The sequence below is a fragment of the Catharus ustulatus genome, chromosome 31 (genome assembly GCF_009819885.2).
Source record: "Catharus ustulatus isolate bCatUst1 chromosome 31, bCatUst1.pri.v2, whole genome shotgun sequence".
Lineage (NCBI taxonomy): Eukaryota > Metazoa > Chordata > Aves > Passeriformes > Turdidae > Catharus > Catharus ustulatus.
In genome coordinates this window covers 260,439-276,743 of record NC_046251.1, presented here as the reverse complement: position 1 = coordinate 276,743, position 16,305 = coordinate 260,439, and the positions used below count along the sequence as shown (strand labels likewise).

The following is a 16,305-nucleotide window of genomic DNA, read 5'->3' as shown; positions in this document are numbered from 1 at the left end:
TAAAAAACCCAAAATTGCCAAGGGCGGCGGAGCCGGAGCCGAACAAAGCGCGGGGGGAGGGGCGCGGCCGATTCGGGAATTTCCGGGGGGGTCGCGACCCCTCCCCCCCGCCCCCCCCCCCCCCGTGATGTCAAGGTCAAGGGTAACCCCCGTGACGTCACCGCTCGTGACGTCACCACCGCAGGGTCGGGGTAAAATTGGGGAAAAATCCCAAATTTCGTCCTGATTTTAATTCAATTTAATCCATTTAAATCCACTTTAATTGATTCTAATTAATCCCAATTCATTTCCGTTCATTTTCATCCATTTTAGTTCATTCCAATCCGTTTAAAATCATTTTAATTCATTTAAATTAATTTCATTTTAGTTCGTTCCAATTCCTTTTAATTCGTAATTTCAATCCATCTTAATCCATTTCAATCCATTTTATTCATTTCAATTAATTTCAATTAATTTTGGTCCATTTAAATTAGTTTCAATCCATTTTAATTCATTTTTTTCCTCTTCCTTTCCACCTGGAAAAATTGAATTTTTTCCCTCTATGAATTTCATTTTTCCCCCAACACTCGGCTGGGCCCGGATCGGGATTTTTATTCCCAAAATTCTAAAGGAAAAATTTAAAATCTCAATTAAATTGGTTAATTTATTGAATTCAATTCTCTTCTTAGGCGGGGCTGGAAATTCGCATTTTCCACTTCATGGAGAGTGAAAAAAAACCTCAAAAAAATCCCAATTTTGGGAAAAACCGAATCCAAAAATTCCCCACGGATCCGGCTCCGGATTCCAGGAAAAATCCGAATTTTTGGGAACTCGGGAAGGAAATTTCACCCAAATTTTTCCTCCCAAATCCCCGAAATCCCGGCCCGGGGTGGAACAAAGGCGGGAATTTCTCGGGGTTCCAAATTTTGGGATTTTTATTCCCAATTTTGAGGCGCTGAGGGAGGAACGAGCGGCCCCGGCCGAAAAATCAACACAAAAGTGACAAAAATGGTCCCAAAAGTGGCGAAAATGAACCCAAAAAGTGACAAAAAATGAACCCGGAAGGGACAAAAATGAACCCGAAAATGGCAAAAATGAACCCGAAAAGTGACCAAGGAAATTAATTCGGAACTGATAAAAAATGAACCCAAAATTGACCCAAAAAATTAAATCAGAACTCCTAAAAATTAACCCAAAAGTGACCAAAATTTAAACGCGAAGTGACCAAAAGTGAACCCAAAAGTGACAAAAATGAATCCAAAAGTCGCCAAAAAATGAACCCAGAAGTGACAAAAACTTCAATCAAAAAAACGACCCAAAAATGACCAAAAGTGGAACCGGAACGGAGCAAAAACCGAGCGCAAAGTGACCAAAATTCACCCAAAATTCACCCAAAATTCACCCAAAATTCACCCAAAATTCATCCAAAATTCACCCAAAATTCACCCAAAATTCACCGAAAATTCACCAAAAATTCATCCCAAAATCCCCAAAAGCCCCAAAAGCCCCAAAAGCCGCAAACCTTCGGGAGAAATCCCAGAAAAAATCAGGAATTTTTTTCCTCACTCCCGAATTTCCCCGAATCCCTTCCCAGGAAGGGCTTGAATCCGATTTTTAAGTGATTTTTAATTGATTTTAATTGATTTTAATTGTTTTTAAATTGATTTCTCGAGTTTTTCCTCCCCGAACCCCCCAGTTGTGGGATTTGGGGAATTTTGTCCAATTCTCAAATTTTTTTTCGGACTCGGGGCCTTTCCCCGACCCCAATTCCGAATTTTCCAGGGATGAATTCGGGAATTTCCCCCGAGGAATTTTGGGATAAATTCGGATTTTTGCCTCTTCTGTGAGGAACAAAACCCCGGTAAATTCGGGATCCAAAATCGGGGAAATAAAAAAAAATCCGAGAAAATCTTTGGGATCAACTCCGGGAGCTTCCCGCTCGGAAATCCCAAAAATCCCAAATTTTGGACTTTTCCCATCCAGAACGCGGATGGGATTTGGGATTTTTTTGGGATTTTGGGGGGATTTTTTCGGAGTTTTTTGCGATTTTTTGGGGGGGTTTCTGGGGGTTTTTTGGGGGATTTTTTTTTAATTTTGGCAGGATCCCGAACCCCCAGGAGTGAATTTTGGGGATTTGGGAATTTTGGGATCCCGGGGGAAATTCTGGGAGGAAAATCCCAAATTCAGAGGCTCCTCCTGCGGCTTTTGGGGAAAATTTGGGGATTCGGGGCTGATTCGGGGATTTTGGGGGGATTATTTTGGGTTTATTTGGGGAATTTCGGATTATATTTCGAGATTCTGGGGTTGATTTGGGATTTTCGGGATTATTTTGGGATTTATTTTTGCATTATTTGGGTTTATTTGGGGTTCATTTAGAATTTCGGGTTTGTTTTGGGAATTTCGGGTTTTATTTAGGGATTTCGGGGTTTATTTTGAGATTTCGGGCTCCATTTAGGGGTTTTTTGGGGAATTTCCGGTTCGTTTGGGATTTTCGGGCGCGGGTTCCTCCTTCCCCCCATTGCCGGTGTCCACAAACGGGATTTTTTATCCCTTTTAAATGGGATTTTCCTCCTTTTTAAATGGGATTTTAATATTTTTAATGGGATTTTTATCTCGCTTTTTCCTGGGATTTTCCTCCTTTTTTTTCATGGGATTTTAATTTTTTAAAATATGGGATCCTCATCCTTTTTTAAATGGGATTTTCACCCTTTTTTTGAGTGGGAATATCGGGGATTTCTGCTCCATGTCGCGACAAAAACCTCGATAAATTTCAGTATTTTCCTCCTCCGTTGATAGAATCAATGAATTCATTTCCTTTTCCCACAAACGTCTCCATTTATCCCGAAAATTTCAACCAAATCCCGATGGGAATTCACATTTCGGGCGGGAAATCCCCAAAAATAAAAACCAAAAACCGAATTGAGAGTCGCAAAATCCCGAAAAAAAAAAATTGAAATATCCGCCCGAGATCCTAAAAAAAAGCGAAAATTCGGGTTTGGATCCACGCGCCGGGTAGAAACAACAACAAAACAATAATAATTATTAAATAAATATTAACTCTAAATAAAATCTAGATTAAACCTGGATTAAATAGATATTAAACATTCATTAAATTGAAACTTTCCCAGCGGTTTTGCAGCCTCTGAAATTCGCTTTTTTCCCCCATTTTTCCATCCCATTTCCCCTCGGTTTTTGGCGCACACAAACCCCCGAAAATCTGAATTTTTAAAACCATTTTCGGTCCCTTTTTCCCTCCCCTCGGGCGGGTTTAAGGAGGGAAAAATAAAGAGAGGGAGAGGAAAAATAAAATAAATAAAATTTAAACTGGGTAAGAATGAAATGAAATGAAATAAAAATATATTAAATAAAATCACGGAAACGCGAAATAAAAACACTCAAACCACGGCAAAAAGAAGAATAGGAAATGGAAATGCGGCCGAACACGAATAAATTGCATTAAAATCCGATAATTAAATTAAATTCAATGAAAAGAGCAAAGCAGAAAGAGATTCGATTAAAAAAAAAAACTCAATAAAAACGGGCGAAATAAAAATAGGCAAAATGAAAACAGACAAAATAAAATTAAATAAATAAAGCTAAATAAATGAAATTAAATAAAGTCAAATGAATGAAATTAAATTAAAATCAAATAAATTAAATAAATAAACTTAAATAAACTACATAAAACAAAGGCACATTAAATAAATTAACATATAATAAATAAATATGAAATAAATAAAAAGAAAATAAATAAAATATCTTTAAAAACAAATAAAAAACAAATAAAAAATCCGATTTTAAGCTCTCCGTTCAACCCCCCCCGCGTTTCTTTTCTCCCCTTCCCATCCCTCAATTTCCCTTTTTTTTTTTTTCCCAATTTTGCTGCTTTTTTCCCCATTTTTTTCCCCCGGGGGTTGAAAAATCTACACAAACAGAAATTTCTTTATTTTGTTTTTTTGTTTTGGGTTTTTTTGTCCTCCAGGCGCAACAACGAGGGGCAAAAAGCGATTTTTTATTTCTGAGGAATGTACAAGGCGAACACCACGAGCTCGGACACGGACAGGACACCCCAATAAAATTAAACCCCGAATTCATTAATAATAATAATAATAATAATAAAAAAATTAATTAAAATCGCTTTTACACCTCCAAGGAAAACACTGCGGACCACGAAGAGAACCCCGAAAAAAAAATCAAATAAAAAATAAAATAAAAAATAAAATAAAAAATCAAAACCCAAATCCCGGCGGGAAATTTCGCTTTTCCCGAGCCCAAAACCCGCGCGAGGAAATTCCCCAAAATCCGCCGGAATTGCCCCGAGAATTCCGGCCCCGATCCCGCGGGAATTTTCATTTTCCAGCCTGAAAAATTCCGGGAAAACGCGGAGCCGGCTGAGCATGGGATAGGTTTGGGGGGTTTTAGATTATTTTGGGGTATTTTGGGATTTTGGGGGTTTTTTTGGGTTTTGGGGTTTTTGGGTTATTTTGGGGGTTTTTGTGTTTTTTCCACATCGGGACGCGGAACCACCGAGACCAGAAATTTGGGAAAATTGGGAAAATCTGGGAAATCGGGAAAATCGGGAATTTCCAGCTCTGGCTGCGCTCCCGCTCCTCATCCCGAATTCCCCTCCGACAAATCCCCACGAACCTGAATTCCCGGGATTTAAATTTTATTTTTTTTCCCTCCGACAAATCCCCACAAACCCGAATTCCCGAGATTTTAATTTTGGGTTTTTTCCCTCCGACAAATCTCCACAAATCCGAATTCCCGGGATTTTATTTTTTTTTTCCCACCGCGTTTTCCCGGTGGAAAATCTCGGAGCCGCGCTGGGATTTCCGAGGTTTTGGGGTCAGATTTTGCTTTTTTTTCCTCACTTTGATTTTTAAATATAATTATTTTAAATAACCCCAGAATCAGCATCACCCTCACAAACCGCGCTGGGATTCCCGAGGTTTTGGGGTCGGATTCTCTTGTTTTGTTTGTTTTGATATTTTTAGGACACGTTTTGATTTTTTTTAAGGATAATTCTATTAAAATACCCGGAACCAGCATCACCCCCACGCGCTGGGATTTCCAAGATTTTGGCTCCGATTCTCTTTTTTTTTTTTTTGTCTATTTTAATTATTTTAGACACAATTCTTTTAAATAACCCCGAACCAGCAGCTGCACCTCACAAACCGCGCTGGGATTTTCAACATTTTGGGCTCCGATTCTCAATTTTTTTTTTTCATTATTTTAAAGACAATTCTTTTAAACATCTCTGAATCAGCAGCGTCGCCCTCACGCGCTGAAATTTCCAAGATTTTGGGGTCGGAATCTCTTCTTTTTTTTCCCCCTTTTTGTCCATTTTGACTATTTCAAATAAAATTCTTTTAAATACCCGGCACCAGCAGCATCCCCTCACGAACCGCGCGGGATTTCCGAGATTTTGGGCTCCGATTCTCTTTTTTTTTTGGTCCATTTTGATTTTTTTTTTTAAGCACAATTCCTCGAAACACCCGGAACCGGCATCGCCCTCCCGCGCTGAAATGTCCGAGATTTTGGGCTCCGATTCTTGCATTTTTTGGTCCATTCTGATTATTATTATTTTTAAACAGAACTATTTTAAATACCCCGGAACCGTCATCACCTCACGCGCTGAAATTTCCAAGATTTTGGGCTCCGATTCTCATTTTTTTTTCCCATTTTGATTATTTTAAAGACAATTCTTTTAAACATCCCGGAACCAGCATCACCCTCACGAGCCGCGCTGGGATTTCCAAAGTTTTGGGCTCCGATTCTTGCATTTTTTGGTCCATTCTGATTATTATTATTTTTTTAACAGAACTATTTTAAATATCCCGGAACCAGCATCACCTCACGCGCTGAAATTTCCAAGTTTTTGGGCTCCGATTCTTGCATTTTTTGGTCCATTCTGATTATTTTTTTTAAACAGAACTATTTTAAATATCCCGGAACCAGCATCACCCACACGCGCTGAAATTTCCAAGGTTTTGGGCTCCGATTTTTTTGGTCCATTCTGATTATTTTAAAGACAACAATTTTAAATAACCCCGGAACCATCATCACGCGCTGATATTTCCGATATTTCCGCGCTCCCATCCTCGCATTTTCAGGTCCATTCCGCCCATTTCCAAACCTTTAAACACCCCGGAACCAGCAGCATCCCACCGGATTAAAAAAAACAAAAATTAAAAAAACACCAAAAAATTGAAATTTCGCGCTTGCGGCTCCCCGATTTTTGGGTTTTTCCCGGGATTTGTCGCCGCCGAGTCCCCTCAGGTGTTGTGCAGGTGCCCGGGCTTGGCTTTGCTCACCCCCTTCTTCTCCTTGACGCGGCGGTTCTGGAACCAGATGGTGACCTGGCGCTCGGACAGGTTGGTGCTGGCCGAGATGCGGCGCCGCTTCTCTTTGGTGATGAATTTACTCGCCGCGTACTCCTTCTCCAGCTCCTTCAGCTGCACCTTGGAGTACGGGACGCGCTTCTTGCGGCCCCGGCGGAAGCTGCTGCCCTCGGGCTGCAGCGGGACCACGTCTGCAAGGAGATTCTGGGGTTAGAAAGGGCGGGATCGGGGAAAATGGGCAGGGGAGTGGGGATGAAGGGGTTAAAAATGGGGAAAATGGGATAGAAAGGGGTTAAAGGTGGGGAAAAACGGGATAACGGGGTTAAAAATGGGAAAAAAATGGGATTAAAAGGGGTTAAAGGAGGGAAAAATCAGGGTAAAGGGGTTAAAATGGGAAAAAATGGGATTAAAAGGGGTTAAAGGTGGGGAAAATCAGGGTAAAGGGGTTAAAATGGGAAAAAAATGGGATTAAAAAGCGTTAAAGGTGGGGAAAACGGGATTAAAAGTGGTTAAAATGGGGATAGAGGGGTTTAAAATGGGAAAAAATGGGATTAAAAGGGGTTAAAGGTGGGGAAAAACGGGATAAAGGGGTTAAAAATGGGGAAAAATGAGATTAAAAGGGGTTAAAGGTGGGGAAAATGGGATAAAGGGGTTAAAAATGGGGATAGAGGGGTTAAAAATGGGATTAAAAGGGGTTAAAATTGGGATGAAGGGATTAAAAATTGGAAAAACGGGATTAAAAGGGGTTAAAAAATGGGAAAAATCAGGGTAAAGGGGTTAAAATGGGGATAGAGGGGTTTAAAATGGGAAAAATCGGGGTAAAGCGTTTAAAAATGGGGATAGAGGGGTTAAAAATGGGGATAAAGGTGTTAAAAATGAGAAAATCCGGGATAAAGGGGTTAAAAATGGGGATAGAGGGATTAAAAATGAGGATAAAGGTGTTAAAAATGAGAAAAAAACGGGATAAAGGGGTTAAAAATGGGGATAGAGCAGTTAAAAGTGGGGAAAAAACGGGATAGAGGGATTAAATGTGGGGAAAAAAAGGGATAAAAGGCCTAAAATGGGGATGGAGAGGTTAAAAATGGGAAAAATCGGGATAGAGGGGTTAAAGGTGGAAAAAAAGCAGGATAAAGGGGTTAAAAATGGGGATAGAGAGGTTAAAATGGGAAAAAAACGAGATAAAGGGGTTAAAGTGTGGGGAAAACGGTGATAAAGGGGTTAAAATTTGGGATGAAGGGATTAAATTGGGGATAAAGGAGGTAAAACCGGGATAAAGGGGTTAAAAGTGGCGGAAAACGGGGATAAAGGGGGGAAAATGGGGATAAAGGGGTAAAATGGGGATAAAGGGGTAAAAATGCGGGAATTGGAGCGCGAATGGGTAAAAATCGGGATGAGGTGAAATTAAATAAAGGGAAATTGGGAATTGTGGTTGATGAGGAAAAGGGGAAATGGGAAAAGGGGAAAAGGGGAAATTCGGGTTAGAAAAAGCGGGATTGGGAAAAAAATGGAAAAACAGAAAAAAGGAAGGGAGTTGGGGCGGGATGGGTGAAAATCGGGGTGGGGGAAATGAAATAAATGGAAATTGGGAATTGTGATTGATGCGGGTGAGGGGAAATGGGGAAATTGGGGAAAGGGAAAAAGGGAAAATGGGGGGAAAAAATGGAAACGAGAGGGGGAAAAGGTGCGGGAGGGAAAGGGAAAAAGGGATAAATGAGAAAAAGGGAGGGAAGGGAAAATAGGGCGGAATTGGGGGGGAAACGAAGGAAAATGGGGAAAAAATTGGGAAAAAATGGGGCAAGGATGGGGATAATGGCAGATAACATTCCTGATAATAATAATTATAATATTCCTGATAATATCAATGATAACATTCCTGATAATAATAATTATAATATTCCTGATAATATCAAAGATAACATTCCTGATAATATCAATAACATTTCTGATAAGATAAGTAACATTCCTGACGATATTATGGCAACATTCCTGATAACATTCCCGATAATATTGATGGTAACGTTAATGATAATATTCCTGATCACATTCCCGATAACATTCCTGATAATATTAATTATGTCACTGATAACATTCCCGATAACATTGATGATAATAAATATTCCTGATAACATTCCCGATAATTTTAATGACGATAAATATTCCCGATCTCATTCCCGATAATTTTAATGACAATAAATATTCCCGATCTCATTCCCGATAATTTTAATGACGATAAATATTCCCGATCTCATTCCCGATAATTTTAATGACGATAAATATTCCCGATCTCATTCCCGATAATTTTAATTATTATAAATATTCCCGATCTCATTCCCGATAATTTTAATGACGATAAATATTCCCGATCTCATTCCCGATAATTTTAATGACAATAAATATTCCCGATCTCATTCCCGATAATTTTAATTATTATAAATATTCCTGATAACATTCCCGATAATTTTAATTATTATAAATATTCCCGATCTCATTCCCGATAATTTTAATTATTATAAATATTCCCGATTTCATTCCCGATAATTTTAATTATTATAAATATTCCCGATCTCATTCTCGGTAACACCAATGATCACATTCCCGATCTCATTCCCGGTACCGAAGGGAATCTCGCCCCGATCGCTCCCAGATCTCCTCGGCCTCCAGCCCCGAATTTTGGGGCCGATTTTGGGATTTTCCCCTTTTTCCTCCTCCCCCCTTTCTGCTCCCACAGAGGAAAATCGGGGATGAGGAGCCCCCAAACCCCAAAAATAAAAATAATCGGAGTTTTCCGGGGGGTTTGTGGCGCTGGGGAGGGGATGCTCCGGCTCGGGGGGGATTTGGGGACACCCCCAAATTTTGGGAACCTCGAGGGGTCCGGGGGGAGCCGAGCCCCAAATTCGGGGTGGGAAACGGAGGAGAAATCTGCTCGCGTTAATTAATGCCCAGGGGTTAATTGGGGAGGGTTTTGGGGGGCTCCAGCTCCTTTTGGGGGTCACAAAATCCCAAATCCAGCGCCACCCCCTCCAAAAAAATCCCAAAAAATCCCAAAAACCCCAAAAACGCCGCGCGCAGCCGCGACCGCGCCGCCGAATTCCCCTTCCCGCGGTGCCAAAAATGCCGGAAAAGGCGAAATTTATCCCAAAAAAAAAGGGGGGAGAAAGGGATTTATCCAGAATAAAGGGATTTATTCCGAATAAAGGGATTTATCCAGAATAAAGGGATTCATTCAGAATAAATGGATTTATTCCGAATAACGCGGCCCCTCGCTTCTCCCCAGCGCGCTCCACGCAAATAAACATTTAAATAAATTTATTTGGGGTTTTGGGAGGAGCCGCCCGCGGGATTCTGCGGTTTCCGAGCTGCTCCCGAGGGGGAATTTTGGGGCCTTTTCCTTTTCCTCCCTCCCCTCGTTCCCGGCTCGTGTCACTTGTCACCTCTGCCGCTAATTGCGCTAATTGGGAGCTGACTGAGCGCCCACCGAGTCCCATTTTCAGCATTATTTTCATTTTTTCTCACTTTTTTTTTTTGGAGCGGCGGGCGGGGAGGGAGCGCTGAGGACTCGCGAGGCGGGAGCGAGGAGAGGGAGAGGAAAAAAAGGGAAAATTTGGGGAAAAACCCCGAGGTTTGGGGATGGATCGGGCCGGGATCGGGTCGGGGGGAAGGAGAGAATTTGGGAATGAACGCGGGGTTGGGATTTGGGATTTGAGCCAGGAGAAAGGAAAAAATTTGGGAATGAACTCGGGATTGGGGTTTGGGATTTGGGATCGGGGCAGGAGAAAGGAAAGAATTTGGGAATGAACGCGGGGTTGGGATTTGGGATTTGGGTCGGGAGAAAAGAAAGAATTTGGGAATAAATGCGGGATTTGGGATTGCTCCAGGAGAAAGGAAAGAATTTGGGAATGAACTCGGGGTTGGGATTTGGGATTTGGGTCAGGAGAAAAGAAAGAATTTGGGAATAAACTCGGGGTTGGGATTTGGGATCGCTCCAGGAGAAGAGGAAGAATTAAGGAAAGAACCCCGATTTGGGATTTGGGTTTGGCTCGAGGGAAAGGGCAGAATTTGGGAATGAACGCCGGGATTTGGGGCCGGGATCGGGTCAGGAGGAAGGAAAGAATTTGGGAATGGACGCCGGGATGGGGATTTGGGATTTGGGTCAGGAGGAAGGGCAGAATTTGGGAATCACGGCGGGTTTTGGAGACGGATTGGGGCCGGGATTTGGGATTGCTCCGAGGAAAGAAAGGGCGGAATTTGGGAATGATCGCGGGGTTTGGGATCCGGGATTGGCTCGGGAGAAATGAAGGCCGGAATTAAGGAATCGACGCGGGATTTGGGATCTGGGATTGCTCAGAGCAAAGCAAAACCAGAATTAAGGAATTAACGCCGGTTTTGGGGTCGGGTTTGGGATCCGGGATGGCTCAGAGGAAAGCAAAGCCAGAATTAAGGAATTAAGGAATTAGCCGGGTTTGGGGCCGGGATTTGGGGCCGGTTTGGGGCCGGGATTTGGGGCCGGTTTGGGGCCGGTTTTTGGGATCCGGGATGGCTCAGAGGAAAGCAAAGCCAGAATTAAGGAATTAAGGAATTAGCCGGGTTTGGGGCCGCGGTTGCCTCACCCCGAGCGTGCCCGTGCACATTTCGCGCTCCCGAGCATTCCTGAGCCGCGCTTCCCTCTTTAATTACCCAGCCCCGAGCTCACGCGGCCCCGCGCGGGACACATGGAAAGCACGGAAAAAACTCGGTATGCGGAATAAATGGAATAAATGGAGTACATGGAATACATGGAACACACGGGATAAATGGGATACACGGAATAAATTGGATAAATTGAATAAATGGAGTGCACGGGATAAATGGGATACATGGAATAAATTAAATAGATGGAATAAATGGAATAAATTGAAGAGATGGAGTGCACGGGATTGATGAAGTATGTGGAATAAATTGGATATGTGGAATAAATTGTATATATGGAATAAATTGTATATATGGAATAAATTGTATATGTGGAATAAATTGAATGTAGGGAATAAATGGAACACATGGAAAAAATGGAGTACACGGGATAAATGGAATACATGGGATAAATGGAATACACGGGATAAACTGAATGTATGGAATAAATGGGACACAGGGAATAAATGGAATAAATGGAATACATTGAATAAATAGAATAAATGGGATAAATTGAATAAATTGGATATATGGAATGAATGCGACCACATGGGATAAATGGAATACACGGGATAAACTGAATGTATGGAATAAATGGGACACAGGGAATAAATGGAATAAATGGAATACATTGAATAAATAGAATAAATGGGATAAATTGAATAAATTGGATATATGGAATGAATGCGACCACATGGGATAAATGGAATACACGGGCTAGATGGAGTACATGGAATAAATGGAATACATGGAATAAATGGAACACACGGGATAAATGGAATACATGGAGTACATGGAACAAATGGAATACATGGGATAAAGATACCCGGATATGCGGGATTTATGGAGTAAAGGTACCCGGATATGTGGGAGAGATGGAAAAAATATATCCGGATATATGGAATAAATACAGGCGGATATATGGGATATATGGAATAAATGTATCCGGATATATGGAATAAATACGGGCGGATATATGGGATATATGGAATAAATGTATCCGGATATATGGAATAAATACAGGCGGATATAAGGGAGAGATGAATGGGTAAATGCACACGGATTTATGGAATAAACTCGCCCGGATATATGGGATAGATGGAAAAAATACACGCGGATGTATGGGATACATGGAATAAATTTATCCGGATGTATGGGATACATGGAATAAATTTATCCGGGTGTATGGGATACCCGGACGGGATAAATGCACACGGATATAGGGAATAAATGTGGCTGGATACGTGGAAAAAATACACCCGGATATATGGAATGTATGGAATAATTATATCCGGATACATGGAATAAATACATCCGGATGTACGGGATAGATGGAATAAATGTAGCCGGATATGTGGGATATATGTGGGATATATATGGAATATATATGGAATATATATGGAATACACCGGGATGGGATAGATGAGATAGATGGGATAAATGGGATAAATGGGATAAATGGGATAAATGTGTCTGGATATTATGGGATAGATGGGATGCACGGGATGGATGGGAGAGATCCCGAATAGATCCGGGTTTATGGAGTGTGTGGGATAGGTGGGATACAGGGAATATGTGGGATGTGTGGGATATGTGGGATATCAGGGATGGATGGAATGTGTGGGGTTGATGGGATTGATGGGATATGTGGGAAAGATCGGGAATAGACGGACTCGATGGATTCTGTGGAATAGATCGGGAATATATGGGATGTGTGGGGGAGATCCGGGTGTACGGGATGGATGGGATGTATAGAATATATGGGATACATGGGAATAGATGGGAATAGATGGAATAAATCCAATGTACGGGATTCACGGGATAGATGGGATACACGGAATGTGTGGGATAAATGAGATACGGGGGATAAACGGAATAAATGGGATATGGGGGATAGATGGGATACACGGGATAGATGGAATATGTGGGATAAATGGAATAAATGGGATGTATGGGATAGATGGATCCTATGGAATGGATCGGGAATATGTGGGATGTATGGAACATAAACATTCATAAGCAATTACAGCAATAATTAGATGAGATGGATGGGATGGACGGGACACCCGGAACACCCGGGATAAACAGAACACCCGGAATTCCCGGGATAAACAGAACACCCGGGACACCCGGAATTCCCGGGATAAACGTGATGGATGGAACACCTGGAACACCCGGAATTCCCGGGATAAACCGAGCACCCGGAATTCCCGGGATAAACGTGATGGATGGAACACCCGGAACACCCGGAATTCCCGGGATAAACGTGATGGATGGAACACTCGGAACTCCCGGAATTCCCGGGATAAACCGAACACCCGGAATTCCCGGGATAAACGTGATGGATGGAACACTCGGAACACCCGGGATAAACCGAGTACCCGGAATTCCCGGGATACAGGTGATGGATGGAACACCTGGAACACCCGGAATTCCCGGGATAAACCGAGCACCCGGAATTCCCGGGATAAACCGAACACCCGGAATTCCCGGGATAAACCGAGCACCCGGAATTCCCGGGATAAACCGAACATCCGGAATTCCCGGCTCAAACCCCCCCGGCCGCAGCCGCGCTCAGCCCGGGCTGAGCCACCGAGGGCCCGGAGCTCGCCCCGCTCGGGCACAGCCCAGCCCGGCCCCGGGCGAGCTCCTACCCGGGAAGGGCGAGTTCCTACGAGGGAAGGGCGAGTTCCTACCTGGGAAGGGCGAGTTCCTACCTGGGAAGGGCGACTTCCAGAGGTGCGCGGGCTGCGGCTGCTCCTTGGAGCAGTACACTTGCCCGTCCCAGCCGTTGGCCAGCGCCCAGGGCTGGTAGCCTTCCATGGGAAGCAAAGCCTCGTGCCGCGGCTCCGGGTGCGCGCCCAGCGCCGGCACCACCGACACGTCCAAGTAGCCCGGCACGGCCTGGTACGAGCCCGGGAAGCCCGGGTAGAAGGCGGCGAACTCCTTGGCCCGCGCCGGCAGCTCCTCGCCCGCCAGCGAGCCGCCCGCCTCGGCGAACTTGTCGGGAGGGTGGTAGCCGCAGGGCTTCTGCTGCAGGTTCAGGCGGCAGCCGTAGTAGCCCGCGCCGAAGGCGGGGTAGCCGTAGCCCAGCGCCGGCGGCCCCGACGGGCATTGCCGCGCCGGCTCCGCGCTCGCCAGCTCCGCGAACGCCGCTCCCTCGGCCGGGGGCGCGGCCGGCCCGGCGTGCGGCAGCATGTCGCGACAGTGGCCCAGGCTCTCCCGGCAGTGGCCCAGGCTCTCCCGGCAGTGGCCCAAAGTCTCCCGGCAGTGGCCCAAGCTCTCCATGCGCGGCTTCTCCCGCGGGGCGTCCTCGCAGCGGCAGCCGAGCGGCTCCGGCCAGCGCGGGGGGAGCCCGAGCGGAGCCGTCATGTCATGGCCCGCGCTGCCGCCGCCTCCCGCCGCCTTCCTCGCCGGGCCGCCTCCTCCTCCTCCTCCTCCTCTCCTCCTCTCCTCCTCCTCCTCCCGCAGCCGCCGGGGCCGCCGCTCCTCGCGCTCCTCCCGCTGCTCCCGCTGCGCTGCGGGCGCCGGGGCCGAGCAGGAGGAGGAGGAGGAGGAGGAGGAGGAGGAGGAGGAGGAGGAAGCGCAGCGGGGGCAGCCCCGGGACCCCCCCTCCCCTGGCTGCGCTCCCGCTCTCTGCGCATGCGCCGCGCTCCCCGCCGCGCTGGCCCCGCCCCTCCAGGCCCCGCCCCCCAGCGCGTCCCGCGCTCTGATTGGCTGCGCGCGCTCGCCGTGGCCACGCCCACCCCTCCCCCCGTGTCCCCCCCCGTGTCCCCCTCCCCAAATTTCGAATTTCCACCGGGACCCTCCCAGAGGGGGGAGGGGTAAAAATTCCCCCCTCCTCACCCGCCGATTTCTAATTTTTATTTATTATTTTTAATTATTTTTTATTAATTTATTATGATTTTTCATGATTTGTTATTATTTTTAATTAATTTTTGGTTGTTTTTTATTATTATTAATGATTTTTAATATTTTAAAATTTTTTTAATTAGTTTTAATTATTCTTGATTTTTTTTTCACGTTTAAAAATAAATTCTCAATGTTCTTCGGATTTTTCACCTTTTTTAAGAATTCTTTTTTAGTTTTCGAAGTTGTTTTTAAACATTTCAACTACTCTCAACTAAAAAATATGTATTTTCTAATTTTCCAGGGTTTTTTTAGGTTTATTTTTCGTCTCCAGGCACTCCCTCCCCTTCCCAAAAATCTATTTTTAAAAATAAGGAAAAGTTCTTCCCCACACCCCGAATTTCCTGCCGGATTCACGAAGAATTGGAGTTTTCCCTAAATAATTGAATTTTCCCACAAATAATTGTATTTTCCCCAAAATATTTGGATTTCCCCAGAAAATATTTGGGTTTTTTCCCCCAATAATTTGAGTTTTCCCCGATTCCGCCCCAAAATTTCGGGGCTTTGGCAGCAGAGGGGAGCGGGAGGGGCGGAATTTGGGGAGATTTGATGGAAAAACGGGAATGAACTCCGGGATGGGGAACTGGGGGGAAAATGGGAAATTTTGGGAGGAAAAAAGAGAAAATTTGGGAGAAAAAAGGGAAAATTTGGAAGAAAACCCAGGGAAATTCGGGAAAAAAAGGAAATTCGGGAGCGGGGCTCGGTTGTGAAGGAAGGAGGGACCCGAACACCCCAAAATTCGGGAAAAAAAGGAAAAAATGTGATTTTTTTTTTTTTTTTAAAGGATTTTTGCCCTCGGTTCGGCTCCCCCGATTCCCGTGCCCCGAAAAACCAAAAAATTTCCCCAAATTCGCTCCCGATTTGGGTCTCCCCTGCCCGGGATTTTTCTCCTCCTCGTCCCGCTCGTTCCAAAGTGAAAAAAAGGTGGAAAATGGGAAAAAAACTAAAAAAAAAATGAAACTCAGGGAGGAATTCGGGAATTTGGAGCTTCCCAAAAAGGGAAATTCCCGGATTCGGGATAAAAGGGTTGGAAAAGGGGGCGGGAATGGGGAAAAAAGGGAATAAAATAGGAAAAAAACGGGGGAAAAAAGGAATAAAATAGGAAAATATTGGGATAAAATGGAGCAAAAAGGGAATAAAATGGGAAAAAGAGGAATAAAGTGGGGAAATATTGAGCTAAATGGGGAAAAATGGGAATAAGTTGGGAAAATATTGGGATGAAATGGAGAAAAAAAAATAAAAGGGGAAAAGAAAGGAATGAGATGGGGAAAATTAGCGCGGGATGGGATGAAATGGGGAAAAATGGAATTAAACGGGAAAAAATGGAATTAAAAGAGAAAAAAAATGGAATTAAAAGGCGGGAAAATGGAATTAAATGGGAAAGAAAAGCTGGGGATGGAAGGGGATG

General features: G+C 44.1%; 1 protein-coding gene across 1 annotated transcript; it reads right to left on the bottom strand.

Annotated features, from left to right (window-relative positions):
- Positions 1 to 6,257: 6,257 nt before the first annotated feature.
- HOXC13 (homeobox C13) lies at positions 6,258 to 14,360 on the bottom strand. Its single transcript, XM_033083297.1, has 2 exons — positions 13,706 to 14,360; positions 6,258 to 6,514 (listed from the first exon to the last, which is right to left on the bottom strand). The coding sequence occupies exons 1-2, from the start codon at positions 14,358 to 14,360 to the stop codon at positions 6,258 to 6,260; spliced, it is 912 nt and encodes a 303-aa protein (XP_032939188.1).
- Positions 14,361 to 16,305: the final 1,945 nt, after the last annotated feature.